Here is a 23,008-nt window from a genome sequence, read left to right on the forward strand (position 1 = left end):
CTCATTACAAATAACAAAAGGAAATTGTAAGGAAATTCCTATCACTCAGGAATTTGCAAGAGTCTTTGAAGCTGTGTGCCAGGGACAAGGACCAGATTCAGTTTTTATGTGCAGCCCGGTTTTCGACACCTACAGTCCATGTGAGCAACTTTCAGTTCTTTAAACACCTACACCCAGGCCAATTTGCCATCTCAGGTGGCTCAAAGTGCAGCTTAGGGCAGTTCCCAAAGTTCGGCCCACATCGGCAGCAGCGTCACCTGGTGGTGTCAGACGGCTCCACCCAGACCCACTGGGTCAGAAAGGCAGGTGGGGCCCACACGCTGTTTTCAGCAGCTCCAGGAAATCAAGGACTGCTGGGTGAGGCTGCAAGGCTTCCTGATTTCAAGGTGCCCCCCAATCTCCAGGAATCTTGCCAAAATGCAGATTCCAATTCTGGAGGTCTGGAATTCTGCATTTCTAGCTGCTCCCAGGGGAGGTAAAAAGTAAAAAGGGAAAGAAGGCTGGCCTTCCAGGACTGGGGCATGTTGGGGGCCAGCTGGTGGGAGGGGTGTGTGGGCGGCCACGTTGGAAGGTCCTGAGTTGGGTAATGCACAGCTGGGAGCACAGTGCAGCGCCAGAGAGGAGGGGCTGCAGGAGGACGCACGGGAGGGAGGCCTGGACGCTGGGCAGGTAAAGGGCCATTCCAGGGTGTGAGAAAGATGGGGCTACAGGTCCTGAGGGGGCCACACCTACCATGCAAAGGGACTCACAGTGCGGTGCTGTTGTACCTCCAGGAAGCCCGGAGGCTGGAGGCCAGTGGGCACACCCTCCCACACCCCTGCCTGTGCTGGGCAGGTGCCAGAAGAGCTTCTGGGGGAGAGAGGTGAGTCTGAGATGGAGCTGAGCCCCTCGACGGGGCTGCCGCTCCTGCCGGGGCCCAGACCCAGGAAAGATCCCCGGCGGGCCCTGAGCCCACCCTGACTTGAGCTTAGAAGGAACGGGGTGCGGGGGCTCACCAGCCTCCCCCCTCCCCCGCCATGCTGAGGACTCCTTCCCTGCAGAGAATGCTCATCACGCCCCAGTCTCTGCATTAACCACGTGTCCAGCTTCTGTAAACTTGATGCTCTAACATCTGTCCTACATGCATACCCTGGACACGTCGATGATATGCCTGACTCACCTTGCTCAGCCTCCTGCCCCCCACACCCCTCCTTGGGGGTGTAAAGTAAGCAATCCGGAGACCACACCCCCACCGCCTCGTCTAGGGGGTCTCATACTCCTGGTCACTCTCCCAGTGCAAGGCCAGGGACCACACCACTAGGGGGAGACCCTCCACCCCAGAGCCCACTGACATTACTCACACTAGCCGGTCCTAATAAGCCTGTCATCCTTCCTCTCCAGCTCCTTCCAAGGAAACCATAGTAAAGCAACCCACAGTTTCTCCCCACTCCTGCCCCGCCACCTCCCCACCTCCTGGCTGACCCTGTGCTTCCCCTTGTGGCTCTTCGTGGAGGGATGTGTCTCCTTCTCCTGGGAACTGTGAATGATAAACTATCTTCACTGGCAGTTATCTCAGATTTTCTATTAACACGCTATATTTTAATAGTCACTTTCAGGGGCTGGACATCCATCCCAGAGAGACCCAGGGGCTGTGAAGGGGGTTCTCTCCCCGCTGCACCACCTCTCAATGCTTGCTCACAGCAGCCCACCCCAGAGCTCCCAGCACCCTACTAGGCTGATCCCCTAGCCCCACCATAGCTCTATCTAGAGAGAGGCCGCCCCCTGCAGCACAGGTACTCAGTTCCTACAGACCCCAGAGCAGGAGCCCAGGTGGAAGGCAGGAGAGGCTGGAAGAAGGGCCCCATCAGTACGGCTCAGTGCCTGGCCCACAGGCTGCCACCCCCAGGCCCCACTCCATACACTATACTGTGCACTTCTCCACCCCGCACCAGGAGGGCTCCGCAAGACTTGCTGGTGGACAAGGTGGAAGGCTGGGCAACGTGGAGTGATGGGCAAGGGGGATGGATGGAAAAGTAGAAGGACGAACATAATGGAAGGAAGGGCCAGGGGGAAGGCTGGAAGAGTAATTCCATGGGCTGTGGGCCCCTGGAAGCCGGCCGTGTTCAGGATTCGGGAGGGCAGAAGGCCCAGCACCCTACCCAGCTGGGAGCGAGCCCCTGGCCAGGACGGAGAGGCATGGGGAGGTCTAGGCGGCTGCAGGAGACCTGGATGTTCACTCTCCATGTGCCCATGGGCTGTCCTGCCCTCCCTGGGCCTCAGTTTCCTGTACACAGAGAAGGGCAGAAAGGACATGTTCATGTGCCCAACAAAAGCTGGGGCCAGGCTGACTTTGGGACAGCCACCAGGTCTGATTCCTCCTCTTACTCGGGGGTCTGGAGACGCAACAATGCTACCAGGCCCTGAGGGAAAGTCTTCTCCTGAGAGGAAAGCCCTTGGCCAGGTTTGTCCAGGGTCCCCAAGGCCACCCCCCAGGTTCTGTGATTCTCCAAAAGGACCCAGCATAGAGTCACACTCATGGCTAAGATTTATTCTAACTAAGGAGACGGAGCAAAACCTGCAAAGAGAAAAAGGCACATGGGGTGAACTCTGGAGGAGACCAGTCATGAACTTCCAGACCTCTCCCCTTAGAGCCACCCTGGAGGCACTGAATCCCCTGGCAACAAGCTGGGACCATGAAGCGTCTACCAAGCAAGCTCGTTAGAGACCCAGCATCCAGGGGTTTTATCAGGGCCTGGTCTTGTAAGCACCCTCTGCCCAGCGTGTACCAAAATTCCAGACTCTCCGAGGGAAAGCAGGTGTCAGCACAGCGCACTACTTGTCCAGTTTGGGTGCAGGGGGCTACTCTTACCATAGCGGGAAAGTTGTCGTCAGTGTAGGGGACTGTTTAGCGGTCACGTTTCCAGACACCAGTGGAGGGCCAACCCGGCCGGCGGGCCCGTCAGGACTGGCAGCCTCAGACGTGCTGTGTCGGGGCTCTTCTGCGCACCAGGGCTTCTGGCAGGTTGTGGTTTGAGTACACCTGGGGAAAGAAGAGTGGGCAGGTTGAGGACAGAGTGATCTACCACTCTGGCTGGCCTGGGGCTGGGGGATTTCCCTTGATGGGGACTTTCTGTGCTAAAACCAGGACCACGGTGGGCACACCAGGATGGCTGCTCATCTAGTTGAGGCACAATTTCAGGAGAGAAGATGCTGTTAGCAGAGGGTGGTGGCAAGAGTGCGAGGCTCAGCCTGGAAGGAGGCAGAGGGAAGGGAGGGAGGGTAGCCACGTGGGGGCCTTATCTGGAGGGCTCCCGACAGAGGCCTGTATCCCTGCATCCTGACCACACATCCTGAAGTAGCACTTTGACAGACCTGGAGACTGAGCCAGGCAGGTTCAGTACCCGGCCCAGGTTACAGGGTGCGCAGGCAGTAGGACCAAATTGGTACCCTAACCTCCTCACAGTCATCTGTCAGCTCATCTGGCCCTGATTCCAACTGGAATGGGAACAGGTGTTGGCGAGTTCCCACACCTCTCTGCACCTCAGTTTTCATCTGTCAGCAAGTGTGTTGGATGAGAAAGGCTCTGAGGTATCCCGGCTCTCCTTTCCACCCTCCCTCTGGGAAGGAGACAAACTCATCTCCTACAGCTCTGATGTCCTGCCAGGTGGACCCATGGCTTGTTCCTCATCGAGGACCTTGCAGTCCGAGGAGGGCATTCAGGTCAGATCCCCACCCCAGGCCATTCCATCCCTCAAAGTCACCAATAAGGCAGTTCTGGGATCAGGAGGAAGGTGGAGTGTGCTAGCAAGTAGAATCAGGAAGGAAATAAGGGGACATCCCTGGTGGCACAGTGGTTAAGACTCCGTGCACCCAATGTAGGGGGCCCGGGTTCCATCCCTGGTCAGGGAACTAGATCCTGCATGCCGCAACTAAAGGATCCTGCATGCTGCAACTAAAAAAAAAGATCCCTCACACGACAACGAAGATCCCACCATGTGCTGCAACTAAGACCCGATGCAGCCAAATAAATAAACCCACAGAACTGAGTAACTACCTTTCTCCAACATCTCTCCCCACCAAAAAAAGGCCAGAAGTTTCTCTCCAGAGAGGGTAGTGGAGGGCACCTGGAATGAACTGCCTCAACCCTCTGGGAGAGTGGGCTTACCTTGCTAAAATCTGAGTGACTGTGGCAGTTCTAAATGCAGCCTCAAATCCTTGGGCACTCCTCCCCTTGAGACTGAGGTCAGAGACCCCCCTTGAGTTTAGATGGGGCCGTGGCCACTTCCACCATGGAGAACGCAGACCCTGTGTGCTTCTCGAGGCTGGTCATGAAAGGCAACGGGGTCTCCCTTGTTTGCTGGAGCACCCACGGTTGAACCCCTGAGCTAAGCAAGAGAGGCTGGCACACGCGGGCTCTTGGTAGACTGTCTCTAGCTTTGAGTGGTTCCAGTGGAGGCCCCAGTCATTGTACAGCAGAGACAAGCCATCCTCAAAACATCCACAAGCACAATAAAGCAAGCGGCGGCGTCTGTTCCGTAGCAACAGTAACGATGATGAAGGAAACATACGCATGCTCAAACCTGAGGCCACACACCCCGACCCACCCAGCTGTCCTCCTCAGCCAGGCTCCCAAAATGTTGGCAGCTCTGGAAATACCTCTGCAAACTCTCACCAGCCCAAGAGGAAAGACCTAAGAAGATGACAGCAGTAGCTACCCAAGAAAATGGCCTGATGGCGAGGTTCACTGCCAACATGCTCTACTCATGTGCTAGAGTTCCTTCTTTTTAGCCCACCGTTCTTTCTTTTTCTTTTTTATATCACAGCTTTATTGAGGTATAATTCACCTAACATAAAATTCGCTCTTTAATGTGTACTCAGCGGCTCATCATACATTCAGTTAATCGTGCAACTATATAATTCCTGAACATTTTCACCACCCCAAAAAGAAATCCCATACCCATTAGTCACTCCCCATTACACCACCACCCCCATCTCCCCAGCCCCTGAAAACAATTCATCTACTTTCAAGTCTACAGACTTGCCTCTTCAGGACATTGCATATAAATGAAATCATGTAATACGTGGTCTCATTGGACTGGTTCCTGTTAACTGAAAAAAATGCGCAACCTAAAAGTTGAGAATTGTTTTATCTGGTGGACTTTCTGAGGATTTCAAACCCGGGAGGCAGCCTCTCAGATTGCTCTGAGGGACTGCTCCGAAGAGGTATTGAAGAGGAACCAGGATATATAGTTTTGTAACAAAAACCAGGTGGTCATAACAACAAAAGATTACTGTTAATTAAAGAAAACCGGGCATCTCAAGTTAATTAATTTAGCACTTTTTATGTCTGCGAAGATGCTAGTCTGGGCTCATTGAAATCATTCCTTTGATATGCACCTCAGCTATCTGGGGCCAGTATCCTGTTCGTTCCCATCCTGAGTCCCCTCAGGGCTCACCATCAAGGGGCAGCTGTAGTGGCTTGATGGCTGCAACATCCTTTGTTCACTGATTTAGATTTAGATTCCACACTTTAGAAATTAAAAAAAAAAAGGAAAAGAATGGAGGAGAGGAGAAGGAAACAGGAAGAAAAAAGAAGAAGGAAGGGAAGGAGGGCGGGCGAAAAAACACCTCACGTACAATTTTTGGACTCCACATAAACTCAAAAAGCTTGAAAGCTAGAGGCTCACAGAGTAACCAAGGCTTCAAAATCAGGAAATGATTTCTAAAACACCCAGCCACACTATCAATCAAGCAGGAGGATATAATAAAGACATTTCAGACCTGCAAGGCCTTTACTGACCTCCTTTGCATCATTTCTCACAGAGGTACTGAAGGATGTGCTCCACCCAAACAAGGGCATAAATCAAGAAATAAGATAAAGAACAGAAAGTAAGAGAAGGGAAGCCCAATAAGTTTATTTTTAAAAACTAAATTAAAAATAAACCGCCAGGCAGGTCCCTGGAATCTTAAGCCAAAAATACAAAGCAATTCTTAATTCCATGGAAATAAAAAGTCGTGCAGGGCTTCCCCGGTGGCGCAGTGGTTGAGAGTCCGCCTGCCGATGCAGGGGACGCAGGTTCGTGCCCCAGTCTGGGAGGATCCCACATGCCGCGGAGCGGCTGGGCCCGTGAGCCATGGCCGCTCGACCTGCGCGTCCGGAGCCTGTGCTCCGCAGCGGGAGGGGCCACAGCGGTAAGAGAACCACGTACCGAAAAAGAAAAAAAAGGCGTGCAGGAAGAAAGATAAATCAAGTCCACGTACACAACTCAGATACATCTTGCTTGGCTTACCCCGCAGTTTCTTTTACAAGTAAACGTCAATATTTAAAAGTCAAGAGACTGCACATAAAATTCCAGAATCCTAGATTCTTTTTCGGAAAAACTGCAAGATCTAGGCAATCTGTGCCTACATTTCCGCACACCTGCGCTGAGAGGCCTTCCCAGCGTGCCACAGCCCAGCCCTGGGCAGTCTACAGCCGGGGCTTCTCTAGAGGCTATGAGAAGCCCGCGGGTAAGGCGCGGGGGTGGGAGGTGGTGGGAAGCACGCACTGACGACAAAGCGTCGCCTCCTATACTCCGAATGAGGGCTGGGTACTGACCAGAGGGTCCCCAGGCCTCCCAGCCTCCGTTTCTCGACACTTTATTCTTCCCCACCGCCCCTCCCATTTTTCCGAAGTTGCTCGGCGCCTGTCACTCACTTCATCTGTCCGCGCCCTGAGCGAACATCGCCCCAGCAGGAAAAAGGAACCGGAAGTGATTTCCGGCTGGGCGGCAGGCGACGAGCCTCGCTTCCGGCGGCGCGCCGAGTGACGTAAAAGAGCGCGCCGCGCAGCGTAGGCCGAGGGCCGTGTTGGGACGTATGGAGGTCAGCCGGGGCTCTTGCGCCAGTGGCGGTGGTGGCGGCGTAGGTCTCGGGGCCGGGGGGAAGAGGGTCCTGACGAGCCTAGGTCCTGAAGGCATGGGGGCGTGGCCGGGAGAGGAGACCGGGAGGGCGCACGGGACGCAGGGTGTAGGGGTGGGGGACGGGGGTCACAGGGGTGGGGGCGGGCCCGGCCCAGAGCCTCGCCTGCTCGTGCGCACGCGCCCTTTTTCCGAGGTCCAGCGTGGCGGCCTGCGATCCCGCACTGGTCCTCCGCGCTGTCGCTGGCTGGCCTTCGTGCAAGTCGTTCTCTTTCTGCGTCTGAGGGCCGAACTTCTGGGTTGGTGTTTCCACAAATCCCAGTTGGGCTTCTAAACTTGTTTTCCTCGCTAGCTCGTAGGACGGTCTTTAGTCGGGAACGTTTTCAGTGCTTCCCCGCCGTTGGGGCTCTGTGGATGGTGGATGTTACCCTTGGATCGGTGTTCCTCCTCTCTGAGTCTCTTGCTTTATGTACAGTTAATCTAAGCTTTCTACAGCTACAACAGTGACCTCACGTAAAAATAAAATGTCCCAGGCCAAGTTCTCGGAAATCGAAGGTCAAACACGCTCTCTGCTTTGGCAGGAGGGAGGCCCAGGTTATAACGCCTTTTATCGTGCCCCGGCGGGGTGCCTTACCCAGGTCATTTATTCACGCTGGTGAGCAGGACAGAGTTGTTAAAAGCAGCTGCATCGGGATATGTAACATTCATGGAGGAGGTAACGTTTTTTGTCTGGGTGCGGGAAGATGGGGGGTGATTTTCCGGGCCCTATGAAGGGGGGTTAAAAAAAAAGAGGCAGTAGGCCTTGCCCTGCCCTGCCAAGGTGTAATGAAAGTGCAAGGCCTGTGTAGAATGAGGGTGTGTTCCAGGGAGGAAAAACAGGTAAAACTGCGAAGACAGTTCTGGGCCATGTTGTGAAGTGCTTTTTATGATTGGTTCAGGAGGTTTGCCCTTGGAAAGTGTGTGTGTGTGTGTGTGTGTGTGTGTGTGTGTGTCTGTCTCTGTGTGCGTCTCTGTGTGCGTGTGTGTTTAGTAGGTCGGTGAGTAACAGTGTAGCTTGGTTTGGGGAGGCTCACTCACCATCTGTAAGTATTAAAATAACATCCACAGAAGCTGTGGGATGTATATGTGGATGATATGTCCAGGGTTTTCCATGAGTAGTCTAATTTAAAATATCCTGTCTCATCGTCTCCATAAGTCAATAATTTTTAATCCTGCGTACTTTTAAAAATTCAAAAAGTGGGGGGGGGGGGGGACGCTGTTCAAGCCCTGTGTGCAGAGACTCCCACTCGAGGTCTTGCGTCGGGCCTGGGATTCTGAGGTGTTGAGCCATTCCCTAGGTGATTCTACAGCCAGGACTGGAAACCCTCCAGCCCAAGCTCCTAAGTGATGCTCCTAAGTCTTGTTATTTGGTTATATCATGTACCGAAGCAGAAGTCCTCTGAGATTTTTGCTTCAGAAAACTCTGCTGCATGCGCACGGTCAGTCAGGAAGGAGAGGTTTGGGCTGGTTTATGGGGAGTGTGGCTGTGACTCTTTATTTTTTTAATAAATTTATTTTATTTATTTATTTTTGGCTGCGTTGGGTCTTCGTTGCTGCGTGCGGGCTTTCTCTAGTTGGGGCGAGCGGGGGCTACTCTTCATTGCGGTGCACGGGCTTCTCATTGCGGTGGCTTCTCTTGTTGCGGAGCATGGGCTCTAGGCGCATGGGCTTCAGTAGTTGTGGCGCGTGGGCTTAGTTGCTCTGTGGCATGTGGGATCTTCTCGGACCAGGGATTGAACCGTGTCCCCTGCATTGGCAGGTGGATTCTTAACCACTGCACCACCAGGGAAGTCCTTATGATTCCTTTTCATTTGTCTGGTTCTTCTGTTGTGTTTGGGAGTCGGGAACTGCCTCTGCACCACTCCCTTCTCTGTTCTTTTTCTCTTCAGGGCTTTGGAGTCACTTGCTAGGAGGCTTCTCTCCCCGCCCCCCAGGCCGCCATGGCTGCTCGGCTGGTGAAGCGATGCACGTGCTTCCTGAGGGAAGCCACCCGTCTGGCCCCTGCCGTGTCCGCGGTTGGCCAGCTGAGACTCGCCCGGAGAGCCCAGAAGCCTCTGACGTCCTCGGCTACCTCATCCAGCTCCCGCCTCCCAGGTCCTTTGTCAGAGCTTGTGGAGAAGGAACAGGTGTTTACTCCCTACCCTGAGCGCCAGGAGGTGGACCAGCTCATCGAGAAGGCCACCAGGCCAGAGGAGCTCCTGGAGCTTCTGGGTGGCGGACACTGTCTGCACGAGAACCACGCCGCCCTCACGCTCATCCAACTCTCTCGCCTGCTGTCTGAGAAGCCGAAAGACAAAGCCTTGCTCATACAGGATGCCCGCTTTCGGCAACTTCTCCATCTTGTCAACAGCCAGGTGGGTTCGAGAGCCCTTCCTGCAGGTTCAACAAGCAGAAAACAGCAGAGGCCCCGGAGTCCGAAGCATCCAGTCACTTTCCGGGTGTAGACAGGAGCTCTGCTGTGTGTTCAGGCCCTCCACGTCCAGTGGTATTTTTTCATTTTATAGATTCCAAAGTACTTTAATGTGTTTCTTCTCTTTTTTAAAATTAATTTTTATTAGAATATAGTTGCTTTACACCGTAGTTTCTGCTGTACAGCAAAGTGAATTAGCTATTCAAATACACATAACTCCTCTTTTTTGGATTTCCTTCCCAATTAGGTCTGCTTTCTCTTGTTAATCCTCACAGCAGGTCTGTTAGGTGAACATTGCTGTCCTCATCTTACAGATAAGCAACTCAGACACAGTAAATAGAAGCAGAAGGATGGAGCATGGTTCTTCTCAATGCCTTGGGGGCTTTCCCCCTCGCCCTGCAGTCTTGGCTTGCATAGCCCCCACTCAGTGTGTGGCTGACGGGGGAAACACTCTTGAAGCTGGAGGAGATGAGGGGTGACTAGCAGAGGATCTCAGAAACTTGAGCTGCCCATGGGCGTTATCTGATCAGATCCTTAAAGGTGGAGCGTGGAGAGAAGGGACCTGTGTGTGGCAGGGATTGGGGGCAGGACTCTACCCAGTTTGTGTTCCGTGTGAGGAAGGACTCCCTTCATGCAGACTCTTCCCGTGGCTCCATGGGGTCTGCTGGAGCCAGAGGGCCTGGGGCGCAGCAGAGAGGTACAGACCCTCCCCCTGGCTGCTTCAGAAGGGCGAGGCCCTGTGTCCACTTGTCAGGGATGGTGAGGAGGAGACTTGCAGCTCAAGGAAGGGACCACATTAAATGAAATTTTTCAAACTGTAGGTTATGAAAGTGTAGTGGAAGTGGCCAAGTGTTTTTAATGAGATAGAGTAATGTAGAAAACAGTTCACATGTAGTAAGGGAAGTGTTTCGTGGAACTTTTTTTCTTAGTTAAGTGTGTATGTGCAGGTCACAGTAGAGCTTTATTTCTTACTGTGAATATAACTCAAAAATTAAGTAGATCCCTTCTTTTTCTAAGACTATAATTCTAGTTGTTATTCATTGAACATTTTACACACAAAGTAAGCTTTAGAGACAAGGCTGAACATTTGGAACAAAATTACATTGTAACAAATTACATTGGAACAAAATTACAAACTAGTAATGAACCAGGAACAAAGTATTTAGAAATGTAAGCAGTGAACAAGATTTCTTTTAAAGAGCCTTCCTACTTCAGGGAAATCTGCAGAAAAAGCAGGAGCCACTGGAGGCTCATGTGATGCTGAGATCAAATTCATACCTATTTTTTGTTTTGCTGCACCACGCAGCTTGTGGGATCTTAGTTCCCCAAACCAGGGACTGAACCCGGCCCCTGCAGTGGAAGCGCAGGGTCCTAACCACTGGACTGCCAGGGAAGTCCCGCATACTTTTCTCCTTCTGCCCGGCCTTTCACACAACAGCTTTTTTGTTTGCCCCTCACGTGTGTGTGATTTCAGCTCCCCCTCTCAGCAGTGCAGCCCCATTTCACAGATGAGGGCTCAGGAGATTTGCAGAGTGGCAGAGTTAAGGGCCTTAGCGCCGCAGACAACAGAGCCCTGCTCAGCTACTGAATACTGCCTTCCCTGAGGGTGGGACCAGAGGGCTCCCCGAGTGGCCCCCGTATTCCCCTGAGGCCTGGAGACACACCCTGCAGGGAGCGCTGTGGTGGGCCTGCTGGCCCAGACAGGCTGTGAGGGAGGAGCAGCCTGGTGCGCCCGCGTAAGTGACAGGTGGGGAGCTGCTTCTAGGGAGGCAGCCACCAGCTTGGAGCGTCGGCCCGCTCTGTGACAGCACAGGGTCAGCAGGGTCCCGGGTGTGACCTTGCCTGTGTCCCCCCACCCAGATCACTGCAGTCTGGCATGGGACCCTCGTGAAGCTGCTCCGGAGCCTCTATGCACTGGGCCTTCCCCCCACCTCCAAGGAGCTGCGGTCGGTGGAACAGGAGGTCCGCTGGCGCATGCGCAGGCTGAAGTACAAGCACCTGGCCTTCCTGGCCGAGTCCAGCGCCAACTACATGCAGGAGCAGGACTCCCAGGAGCTGCTGGCCGAGCTGCTGGTGCAGCTGGAGCGGCGCTGGGCAGAAATCGATGACAGCCGCATGCTGGTGGCCATGATGATGAAGACGGGGCACCTCTCCGAGTCTCTGATGACCCGCCTGGAGGACAAGGTACTGGGATCCAGAGCCCTGGCAGCTTCTGTCCAGAGTCTGGGGCATGGCATTGGAGGGACTGGCGCTTCAGACAGCTGGAGGCAGCTCTCCGCACCCACTGGCTCCTCCAAGGATCCAGGGGGGTGCAGAGCCTGAACCCCACTCCTTTGTATTCCTCCAAAATTGCGTCTTGCACATAACCTGGAGGTGGCATGGCCGGCAACTCCTGAAGTGTGTCCTGGGCCGCCCCAGTGGCTCAGCCTCCGGCTAGTGCTTCCTAGAGACTCCACGCCTGCCCACCCCCTGCTCCACCCCCAGCGCTGCAGTCTAGTCAAATTCAGCCCCTGTTCCCGTGGTAGCGGGGGCTGGCCCAGATGACTGCTACAGCAAGCTCCGCAGCTCATGGGCCCCGGGTCCCCTGCCCTGGGGCCTGGGGATAAGTTTGGCTGCAGACATGGCGCCCCCGTCTGGGGTCTCCCTGGGGTGGGCGTGGGGGCAGGCCCTGCACGGGTGGGGCCTGTGTTTAGTAAGCTCAGGCCCAGTTACTGTCTCGCAGGGCCTGCACTGCATGGGACCCCTGGCCCTCGGGCCGTCGAGCTGACCCTGCCGGCTGTGGTTGACAGTGCCTGGAGCTGGTGGAGCATTTTGGCCCCGAGGAGCTGCGGAAGGTGCTGGTGACATTGGCAGCTCAGAACCGGCGGTCGGTGCCCTTGCTGCGGGCCATCTCGTACCACCTGGTCCAGAAGCCCTTCCCCCTGACGAAAGGCATCCTCCTGGACCTGGCCTACGCCTATGGTGAGCCCTGTGCGCGGAGAGCAGAGTGGGGCAGGGGCTGAGCTCTGGCCGCAGCTGTGTCAAATTCGGTGCCTGCCTCACCGTGGCGGGCACTGGCCTAAAAGGCTGCCACAGAAACACTGTGACTCACGGGCCCTGATCCTCTCTGCTGGGCCTCAGGGATAAATTTGGTTACAGACACCAAGCTCTTGCTTCTTGAGACCAGGGTGGGTGGCGGGTGGGCCTGAGGGTGGCCTGCCGATCCTCACCAGTTAAATCTCGGGCTCTGTCCCCAAGGCAAACTCGGCTTCCACCAGACGCAGGTGTTCCAGCGCTTGGCTGCAGACTTGTTGCCCCACACTCCTAGCCTGACGTCCAGCGAGGTGGCCCGCTGCACCAAGTCCTTTGCCTTCCTTAAGTGGCTCAATCTGCCCCTGTTTGAGGCCTTTGCCCAGGTGAGCTGGGGTGCAGGCCTGAGGCCTGGCTTTGAGGGCCTTCTGTGCCTGACCCCCTGCGTAAGCCGGCTCCCTGGTCATTCCATTAGGGAGCCCCCTCCGGCCTGGAAACACTTCCTGGTGGCAAACATGGAGTCCTTATTCTGGCTTATTGGAGAGAAATGATACGATTTAGTAGTGAAAGAAAATATAGTTGTAAACGGTTTCTTCCATTCTTTCACCAAACTTCATAGGAGTTTTTGTCTGTCTTTGGCTAGCTGTGTGGGGAGCAGTGTAGACAGCGAGGCTGAGAATCCACTCAGAACTCTCCCTGAACTTCCAGCTACCCCAGAATGGAGTTGTGAAGAAAGAGGATGTTTGCACTTAGGTTTATGTGCAACAGGTTGAAACTGTGTTTGTAGGCTGAGGAGTATTTCTAAAGCTGCCGTCAGGGGCCTTTTGTGTGTGTGATTGCCTCTGGGAGGATAGGGTCTGGCCCTCTGCCCACTGCCCTGTGTAAATTACCCCTTGGGGCTGGGAGCTCATGGGCTCTGGGGGAGGGCCAGGTCTGCATGGGGCACTGGCCACCGGGCACCTCTCATCCGGCCTTTCTGTCCTACCTGACCGGCCCAGCACGTCCTGGACAGAGCCCGGAGCATCACTCTGCCACACCTGTACAACATGCTCCTGGCTTTTGCCCGTGTGAACTTCCGCCCAGAACGGGAGGATCCATTCTTCAGCCTGGTACAGTCTTCACGCCCCCAGCTCCTATACTCGCCCTGCCTCGGATGCTCAGCCCTCCTTGGAGCAGCTCGGGACTGAGTGGGAGGGAGGGAAGAGGCTGGATATGTGCTGAGGGGCCCCGGGTGTAGGCAGTAAGGAGGAAGGCCCGGCATGGGCACGTGGAAGGAGCTGGCTAGAGCCAGGCGTCCCAGGGATTGTCTGGGGACGAGACACGCAAAATCCAGCATGGCAGCCAAGGGTCAGGAGGGCATCCGACGGCTCACTGTGCAGTAGGGCTGGGGGACCCTTGCTCTTGCTTCCTAGGGCTCCCTCAATGCCCTGTTGGGGCTCAGAGACCTCAATCCACTTGCAGGGATGAGAGCATCCTGTGAGTGGACTGGGTATGACCCTAGGGCCCCGCGGTGGGCACTGCCCCAGCCAGCCAGCTGCTTCCCCTTTCATAATCTCTAACTCTTCTCAGGGCCAGAAATACCTCCCCTGTGCAGGAGACGTGGTTTTGTGCCATAGGTCCCTGCCAGTGGGAGGGGCAGCGGGGGGAACACAGCTGCTGTCCAGATTGGGCCTAAGGGATGAGGAGGGTTTCTGGTACCTTCCACCAGGGGTGCCCCAAGCCTGACCAAGAGCACCTGGGCCAGCGTTGCTCCCCATCACCCCCTCGGGCCTCAGCGTGGCCAGGTCATAACGCAGCTCCAGGTGCTGCCCACCCAGGGATGCCTGCGGCCACGGAGCAAACCTGCTTTCCCCACCCCACCCCGTCCTTGCCCAGGTGCATGAGAAGCTGGGGTCAGAGCTGGCGGGCCTGGAGCCAGCCCTGCAGGTGGACGTGGTGTGGGCCCTGTGTGTGCTGCAGCAGGTGCTGGAGGCCGAGCTGCAGGCTGTGCTCCACCCTGAGTTTCACACCCAGTTTCTAGGTGAGCGGTGGGGGGTATTCCTCCCTCTCCTGAGTGATGGCAAGCCCCCTGTGCATCCCCCACCCCATCCCAAGTACCGCCCCAGCCTTGAGCCAGGAGGGCGCCTGGGAGCCTCAGGGCTCCACTCACCATCCGGGAGACTGGGCAAGCCCGGGCTCACCCAGCATCTGCTCCTTCTCTGTCCACTCCTAGTGGGTGACCGGCAGACCCTCTTCCCGCTGCTCCTGGCCGAGAGTCCAGGGTGAGACTTGGGTGAGGGGTGCCTCTGGCTCTCCCACCTGGCCCCCGTGTCCCTCCACCGTCTTCCTCCTGGCCCTCCGCTAGCTCCTCCCCTTTCTCTCCATCCTCTACCGTTAGGTGTCGAGTCGCCAAAGGATCAAAGCACCTTCCAGAAGCTGCTCCATATCAATGCCACTGCCCAGCTGGAGCACCCCGAGTACACGGGCCCCCTTTTGCCAGCCTCAGCCTTGGTCCCCAGGCCCTCGGCCCTTGACAGGAAGGTGACCCCCTTGCAGAAGGAACTACAGGAGACGCTGAAGGGGCTGCTGGGGAGTGCCGACAAGGGCAGCTTCATGGTGGCCACGCAGTATGGCTGGGTTCTGGGTGAGGGCCCTCCCCTCCCCTCCCCTCCCCTCCCCTCCCCTCCCCCTCCCCCTCCCCCTCCCCCTCCCCCTCCCCCTCCCCTTCCCCCTCCCCTCCCCCTCCCCTTCCCCCTCCCCTCCCCCCTTCCCCCTCCCCTCCCCCCTTCTCCCTCCCCTCCCCCTCCCCTCCCCCTTCCCCTCCCCTCCCCCCTTCCCCCTCCCCTCCCCCTTCCCCCTCCCCTCCCCCTTCCCCCTCCCCTCCCCCCTTCTCCCTCCCCTCCCCCTCCCCTCCCCCCTTCCCCCTCCCAGCAGTCCCATCTGGGGACTGTTCTAAACCTGCCCCCTCTGCTCTCCAGGGTCTCTGTTCATCCATCGTAGGGGCGGGGCTGTCAGCCCAGTTGGACGCCAGGGGACAGTCCCCAACACGTTTTCATTCCGTGCTCTCCCTAGATGCTGAGGTGCTGCTGGACACCGACAGCCAGCTCCTGCCCCTGAGGGCCTTTGTGGCCCCTCATCTCGCCCTGCCCTCTGGCAGCCAGCCACTACCCCCGGGGGCCAAGAGGTGAGCGACCACACAAGCCTCGGGGGCCACGTGCACTTGGCTCCTCAGCATTCGCTCTTCCCTCCAGGGGCCTAGGAGAGCTGTCAGCACCCACAGCGCCCCTCTTCCTGCAGGCTGGCCTTCCTGCGCTGGGAGTTCCCCAACTTCAACAGCAGGAGCAAAGACTTACTGGGGCGCTTCGTGCTGGCCCGGCGTCACCTGCTGGCCGCTGGCTTCCTGCTGGTCGATGTGAGTATCTGTTGGGTGGGTGGTGACTGCACAGGGAGAAGCCTCCAGCCCGGTCGGGTTATGGGAGGAGCCAGTGCTCACGCGGACCCCAGCTCTTGAGGTCAGCCATGTTGGGATTCCCCCTTCACGTGAGAAAAGGGAAGTTTGAAAGGGTGTTGTATCTTTCTCAATGTCACACAGCTTTTAAGTATCTGATGCCATAGGCACTGTTCCCATCTCCACAGCCAGGGCCTCTTAGTCTTAGACGGGGTAAGAGCAGCCAGGTGCCCAGGTCCGCGTGCCGACGTGTGCCTCAGCCAGGGTTCTGCTGTGCTCCGGCCCTGGGGCCTGGCTCCAGCTTTTCACTGCAGAGACTTGTGCCACGGGAGCAGGCTGTCCTGTTAGGGGCCGGGGATTCACATGAGTGACTCTCCTGTTGAGTTTTTTGTTTTGCTTTCGGTACAACTTTTAAAATCTAGAGGCTGCTCTTGGTCCTGTGTAGCCGTGGGCCCCTGCAGCTCTGAGCACTGACCAAGTCAGGGTCTCTTCCCCACCCATGCTGCGGCAGCTCCGTGGGCTTCTTCCTTCGGGATTTGGAGGCCAGGGGTGTGGTGTGCAGGGCAGCAGGCGGGACAGGGGTCCCCGCCTGCCCTGACTTGTCTCCTGCCTCCCCAGGTCCCATACTACGAGTGGCTGGAACTTAAGTCTGAATGGCAGAAGAGCGCCTACCTCAAGGACAAGATGCGCAAAGCAGTGGCAGAGGAGCTGGCCAAGTAACCTGTCCCGTAGCAAGGACTGTGTGACCAGGGGGCCGGACTCCCCTGGAGGCCTAGCCACGAGCACTGGTGGGCCAGAGGTGGCACGCCCGAGGACAAACCTCAGTGCAGGACCTTGGCCGGAAATGGGCTGGTGGCCAGCATCTCTGAGTGGCAGGTCGTTCTTTCATGGGTAATAAATCTTTAATCAGCTGCCTGTCTGTACCAGCTTCTCTGCCACCCACGGAGGACCCTTCTTGTGTACATTCGTGCACGGCTGGCCTGTTGCTCAGGGCTGGCAGTCAGCCCCAGCACAGGCTGAGTCCTGCAGTGCTGAACCTCAGCGCACGAGGACCTTCCCGGCGGGGGGGCAATGGGGTTTTCAGTGCATGGCTTGGGGTTCTAATCATGGTGTGGTTACTGATGACAGTCGTCCTGGGAGTTCCCCTCCCATCCGATGGTCTTGGGAGAGTGGGGGACCCTGACGGCCTACACTGCCACGTGGCATAAGGCCAGTCACTCAGGAGGCACTGGCTCTGAGTAGAAGACAGGCGTGCACTTGACTGACACTGGGGCCGGAAGAGACCCCTTGCTATCCTTACACCCAGACCAGAGTGCCGTGGTGTCATGCTGCCATTGTGGGAACTGTCTGCCTGCGTAGCCCAGGCCCCTTCACCACACCAGCAGCAGCGCCCCCAGATGCTGGAAAGAAATAGGCATTCTCCGGATTCCTTGGCGGTCTAGTGGTTAGGACTCCACACTTCCACAGCTGGGGGCCAGGGTTCAATCCCTCGTTGGGTAACTAAGATCCCACAAGCCACGCAGCATGGCCAAAAAAAAAGGGCTTCCTTGCAGTCCCTCACAGGAGACTTTGCTGGAGACAGGGCAGTGTCATGTGCCCCCCAGCAGTACAGAGTGGAGAGAGGCTGGTGTGAGGGGGGCTGAGCAGAGGAGAAGGGCCATCTCGCCCCTGTGGGTCCCCATCCCAGCTGTTCCCCGCTCCCTCCAAAGCGGTCCCTCAGAGAGTGAGGCACACAGGCATTGGGGTAGCGGGGGAACCATCGGACACCAGCTCACAGGACGTGGGTCCTTGTCACTTGCACAGGCAGGTGGGGGTTCTTCACCCAGAGACAAGGGCAGCCAAGATGGCTTTCTGAAGCTGCTGAGTCCAAGCCCAGGCAAGATGAGGGAGCAGGGAGCACTGCCCAGTGAAGGGCGAGTGTGGACAAGGGCGCGGGGCTGGGCCAGCGGGGGCGCCTCTGGGGGCTCCCAGCGAGGAAAGAGCTCGTCCTGTTCACCAGGATCTCTGGCTTCTATCTGAGGTACTTTTTAACAGCTTCTCTGCAGTTGTAAGGAACTACACAGTGGTCTCTCGTGCCCCTACCAGTTTCCCCAAAGGTGACATCTTGTAGAGCTCTGGCACATGTCACACCAGGACACTGACGGGAATAAGGGTCCACATGCAGGACACGTGCATCACCACCAGGACACGGTATGTTGTCCTTTATGCTCGTACCTCCACCTTGTTCTCAGCTAACCCGCAGCTGCCAACCTGTCCTCCATGTGTTTTGTCACTTGGAGAATGTTCTATAGAGGAATCATGCAGTATACAACCTTTAGATACTGGGTTTCTTCACGGGCACCATTCTGTGGCGTTTCATCCAGTAGGTCCTTCCTGGTTACTGCTGTTAGACTGATTCAGCGCTGTGTGTGGGTGTTTGTGTAAACCTAAGCTTTCATTTCGCTGGGATGAGTGCCCGGGAATACCGCTGCTCGGTCGTATGGGATTTCTATGCTGTTTAAGAAGCTGCCACAGTGTGTGCGGGGGGTGCTGTACCATGTTACAGTCCCACCAGCAGTGTGAGGACCTCCACATCCCTGCCAGCCTTTGGTGTTCGCAGGGGTTCCTGCAGCAACTCTGGCGCGTATGGAGTGATACCTTTTCACTTGCATTTGCCTAATGGCTAGGGATGTTGAACACTTACCTGTTGTTTCATTCTAGTCATCTTGGTGGGTATGAAGCGCTATCCCATTGTGGTTTTGATTTTCATTTCCATGATGACTAATGATATCTTTTCATGTGCTTATGGCCTATTTACATATAATTTTTGGAGAAATACCTATTCAGATCCTTCGTCCAGTTTTTAATTAGGTTGTCTTATTGGGTTGTAAGAGTTCTTTATACGTTCTAGAAACAAGTCCCTTATCAGATAAATGACTTGCAAATATTTTCTCCCATTCTGTGGGCTATATTTTCACTTTCTTGATGGTGGCCTTTGAAACACAGAAGTTCTCAATTTTGGTGAAACAGAGTCTCTCTTCCACAAGTGGGGACTAAACAGAAGGGAGCCCCACCTCTTGGCCACACTTGCCTGGGGTTCACCTCCAGCAGCGGGTATCTGGGGGCAGGATAATAAGTGCCAAAGCCCCCATCCCCCCAGGGTAGGGGCAGGGGGCGAGGGGCCCTGTGTTCTTGGCCGCACCACTCTGTACACGGTGGATTCTCAAATACTCTAGACTGCTTTCTTCGTAAATTTGCATATATTTTATTTTATTTGGCTGTGCCACGTGGCATGCGGGATCTTAGTCCCCCAGCGGGGGGGGGGGAAACCACTCCCCCTGCAGTGGAAGTACAAAGTCTTAACCACTGGACCGCCAGGGAATTCCCAGCATAGATCTTGAATAGCTATTGCTTCACCTATTTGCCCTTCAGACCCTTTCCAGGAGCTGTAAATGTTTGCCTGTTTTATAATTTTCACCAGCTTTCACTGGGGAGCTGGTCAGTGGAGCTCCTCATGCTTTCATTCTGAGGTCCATCTGCTTTTTACTTATTTTTCTTGCCTTACTGCAGGGGTTAGAACTTCCAGCACTGTTTGAAAAAAGGGCGGGGGAGGGGAGCTTCTGTTGAGAACAGGCATCTCTGCCTTGTTCCCAATCTTAGAAGGCATTCAGTCTTTCACCACCAAGGGTGATGTTAGCTGTAAGGCTTTTGTATATGATTTTTATCAAGTTTATTTTAACTTGCTGAGAAGTTTTTTTTTTTTAATCTGAATGGTTGATGGGCTATGTCAAATGCTTCTTCTGTATCCATTGATATATAATTTTTCTTCTTTAGTCTGTTGGTGTAGAGGGTTACATTGACCTTCAAGTGTTGAACCACACTTGCATAGCTGGAGTAAATTCTACTTGGTCATGATGTGTAATTCTTTATATACATTGTTGGATTTGATTTGCTTATATTTTAGACTTTTTGTGCCTATGTTCATGGAAGATATTGGTCTGTAGTTTTTGTTTGTTTGTTTTGGGTACTATCTTTGCGTGGTCTGGGTATCAGGGTATTTCTTGTCTCCTAAAATGAGTTAGGAAGTGTTTCCTCCTATTTTGTGGAAGTGATTGTCTAAAATTGATGTTAATTCTACTTTAAGTACTTGGTAGAACTCCAGTGAAACTATCTGGGCCTGAAGACTTCTTTGGGGAAGCTTTTTTTAAGTTACAAATTCAATTTCTTTCATGGTTTTAGGACTATTCGTATTATCTATTTCATCTAGTTTGAATTTTTGGTAGATTTCAATTTTCAAGTAATTGTCCGTTTCTTCAAAGTTGGTGAATTTATAAGCATTGCTGGTAGCATTCCCTTAGTATCCTTGAAATGCCCTCAGACTCTGTAGCCCTGTTATTAGTCAGCATTCTCCAGAGAAACAGGGCTAGCAGAATATGTGAGAGAGAAAAATGTAAGTGGAGATTTATTACAGGAATTGGCTCTGCAGTTATGACGGCCGAGAAGTCCCATGATTTGCATTTCTCAAGCTGGAGAACCAGGAAAACCATAGTCATTGGTATAAATCCAGTCCAAGTGCAAAAGCCTGAGAATGGGGAGGGGTGTGGGGTGGCGTGTCACTGGTATCAGCCCTGGAGTCCAATGTCCGAGGGTAGGAGAAGGAGGTCCCAGCTCGAGGAGAGTGAATCCACCATTCCTTCATTTTTTGTTTCTCTCTGACCCCACCCCAGCGGATGGGCTGATGCCCACCCACATTGGTGAGGGCGGATCTCTACTCAGTCTACTGAATTAGATGCTGATCTCCAGAGATGCCCTCACATACACACCCAGAAATAGCATTTAACGGGCTAACTGGGCATCCCTAAGCCCAGTCAAGTTAACACATAAAATTAACCATTATAGCCCCCATTGCATACTGGTCATTTGTGTCTTCTCTATTTTTGTCCATCTTGCAAGTTTATCAATTTTCCAAAGAACTATTCTTTTTTGTTTCATTGATTTCCTCTGTTGTTTTCCTGTTTTCAGTTTCATTGATTTCTGCTCTTTCCTTCTTTCTGCTTGTTTTGGTTTATTTTGCCCTTCTTTTCCTAGTTTCCTGAGGTAGAAACTTAGATGATTGATTTGAGACCTTTCCCCTTTTCTGATGTGCTGTAAATATCCCTCTTAGCACTGTTACCTGCAGACCACATAATCTGATTTTGTATTTTTATCTTCATTCAGTTCAGTTCTGTGTTTCTTAAAAATTTTCTTCTTCTAGATGTGATTTTCCTGGTTGTTGGGTTCTTCCCTGATTTCCGCGGTATGATGGGTGTTTTGTTTTTTTTTTAATTGTATCCCAGACAGGCTATTATGTTCAAATTTTTAATTTTAGCAGGCAGTCATCCTGTTTGGGTTCAAGATGCAGGTCCTGGGCTGCTTTCACGGCCTGTGGACCTAAGGACAGTATAACATTCAGGAGCTTTCTTGCACTGTGTTGGTCTCATGCCGCTGGGCCCTGCTGGTGCTCTCGAATGGGTGGGAGGCACTTCCTAGGCTGGACCATCCTGTGCCTTGGGTCGGGGAGGGGGTGTTTTCCTGGGGGAGGAAGCCCTGCTTGCTGGGCTGAAAGCCTGCTGTGGTGGGGTTTCCCTTGCCAGTGCCCCCATCCGCCAGAGCCTCTGGTTGGGGGGGGTGGGCAGGAGCCTGAGTGAGGCAGGGCACGGTGTGGGGAGGAATGTGCTTCCCTTGACCCCATATCAGGAGACTTCCCTTGATCTTCGTACCAGTTCTGCCAGACTCCCTAGAATTGTGACAGACTCCCGTCCACTGGCCCTCCTCCTGGTAGCAGCTGTGTGTGGGGAGGAGGGTTGGGTTAGGAAATGCCGGGCTTGGGTCCCCTTCTGTTGGGTGGGCTGCTCCTCCAGTCCTGGGGTCCCTCACCAGCTCGCCTTCCTCTTTTCATCTTTGAGAGTTCAGTTTTGGTGGTCTCTGATTTCCTGCATTTTTCTTGGCTTAGTCAGGAGGAGCAGGGAGACAAGCTCACGCCACAGGGGCTGGCAGAGAAGTGAGACTTAGGAAGGACTCCGCTGAGGCGATGAGAAAGGGGCCGTAGGAGGACGCAACTTTCCCCGCCCCCCCCCCCCCCCCCCCGCCTGTGCCGCGGCTTGTGGGATCTTAGTTCCCCTACCAGGGCTTGAACCCGGGACCCAGCAGTGAAAGCGCCGAGTCCTAACCACTGGACAGCCAGCGAGTTCCCTGAAGGAGCAACTTAGAAACTCTTGGATGTTTCCAAGACCCAAGAGGGTGAAGATGGGTGTGGAGGAAAGGGAGGAAGAGGAGTCCCCCACCAGTGGGATAGACGGACAGATTTCCAGCGACAGAGAGGGATGCAAGATGCAGGGCTTAGATTGGGACATGATGTGTCTGGTGCCTGGTGCACCGGGGAGATGCCCAGCAGGCAGCCCCTGGCTCCGTGGGCTCTGGGGTAGAGCCAACAGAAGATTGAGGATGGAGGAGACTCCCTCCGCAACAATGGCCGCTCTGATTGCCTGCCCCCGCCCTCGTCTATCTCTGGGGTGGTGACAATGTTCATCTGTCTCCCGGAGCCTGGCACAGGGCGGATGCTCGGCGAATCTGAGTGCAGGCGGGCCTGCGTGGAAGCAAGGGCGCATCTCCGGAAAGCTCGGGGAGGGTTTGCGTCCTCGGGGGTGTGGCAGGGGCGGTTGCTGAGAATGGAGGAAGGCGTGTTTCTCCATCTTCTTTCCATTGCCCGAGAGCTGAAGGGTGGGACAGCGCTGAGCCGCGGGGAGCCCCGGGGACCAGTCAGCCCGGAGCTCCGCTGGGCCTACCTTCCCTGCTGCGCTCCCGCCAGCCAGCTCTGGTTGCCATGGAGCCGGGAGGCGGTTGCCACGGAGACCGACGTGCGAGGACCAGCCAATCAGTGAGGAGCTGCGGCGCCAGCTCTCCTCTTGGATGGAGGCGTTGGGTTAGGCTGGGGAGCCCTGCCTGGGTAGCTGGGGGCCGGGAGTTCGAGCAAGGGTACTACGCCGCCGCCTCCCCCAAAGCGCTCGGCCCCCCAGAACCTCCAACACCCCCCCCGGCCCCGCACCCCGAATTCTGGAGACCCTGTGACTCTTCCCGACCCGGCCAGTGGCCTCCGACTGGCCCTGAACCCCGCTCCCGTTAGTGGGGGCGGAGGGGTGATGCTGCGGGAAAGGCGGGGCCGCGGAGCGCGGGTGGAGAGTGCAGCCGGGGTGGGGTATGGGGAGGGAAGGAGGCTGTCCCACCCCC

General features: G+C 55.2%; 2 protein-coding genes and 2 non-coding genes across 8 annotated transcripts in view; 3 read left to right on the forward strand and 1 right to left on the reverse strand.

The window, feature by feature from the left end:
- Positions 1-7,521, reverse strand: part of RAMP3 (receptor activity modifying protein 3) — a 54,299-nt gene extending 46,778 nt beyond the window's left edge. Inside the window, exons 1-4 of the mRNA XM_060021226.1 lie at positions 7,513-7,521; positions 7,045-7,158; positions 6,677-6,921; positions 2,849-3,019 (exon numbers count right to left, since the gene is read on the reverse strand). Of these exons, the coding sequence (XP_059877209.1) occupies positions 2,849-3,019; positions 6,677-6,921; positions 7,045-7,158; positions 7,513-7,521 (539 nt within the window). The remainder of the gene's footprint in view (positions 1-2,848; positions 3,020-6,676; positions 6,922-7,044; positions 7,159-7,512) is intronic.
- TBRG4 (transforming growth factor beta regulator 4) lies at positions 6,804-16,671 on the forward strand. Of its 5 annotated transcripts, XM_060020141.1 has the most exons (12): positions 6,848-6,882; positions 7,460-7,593; positions 8,807-9,271; positions 11,188-11,511; positions 12,117-12,288; positions 12,565-12,722; positions 13,335-13,445; positions 14,212-14,356; positions 14,714-14,959; positions 15,388-15,499; positions 15,613-15,727; positions 16,382-16,671. In XM_060020141.1, exons 3-12 carry the CDS (start codon positions 8,858-8,860, stop codon positions 16,481-16,483), a joined length of 1,899 nt encoding a protein of 632 aa, XP_059876124.1. In that variant the 5' UTR covers positions 6,848-6,882; positions 7,460-7,593; positions 8,807-8,857; the 3' UTR covers positions 16,484-16,671. The 5 variants fall into 5 exon arrangements, with proteins under 5 accessions (XP_059876125.1, XP_059876123.1, XP_059876124.1 ...); XM_060020142.1 differs by lacking the exons at positions 6,848-6,882; positions 7,460-7,593 and adding an exon at positions 6,804-6,843; XM_060020140.1 differs by lacking the exon at positions 7,460-7,593 and having other exon boundaries at positions 6,823-6,882.
- Positions 11,815-11,951, forward strand: LOC132431450 (small nucleolar RNA SNORA5). The gene has a single exon (XR_009520752.1). It is a non-coding gene; the product is annotated as a small nucleolar RNA SNORA5 (small nucleolar RNA).
- On the forward strand, positions 12,338-12,471 carry LOC132431449 (small nucleolar RNA SNORA5). The gene has a single exon (XR_009520751.1). It is a non-coding gene; the product is annotated as a small nucleolar RNA SNORA5 (small nucleolar RNA).
- Positions 16,672-23,008: the final 6,337 nt, after the last annotated feature.

This window comes from Delphinus delphis, chromosome 9 (assembly GCF_949987515.2).
Source record: "Delphinus delphis chromosome 9, mDelDel1.2, whole genome shotgun sequence".
Lineage (NCBI taxonomy): Eukaryota > Metazoa > Chordata > Mammalia > Artiodactyla > Delphinidae > Delphinus > Delphinus delphis.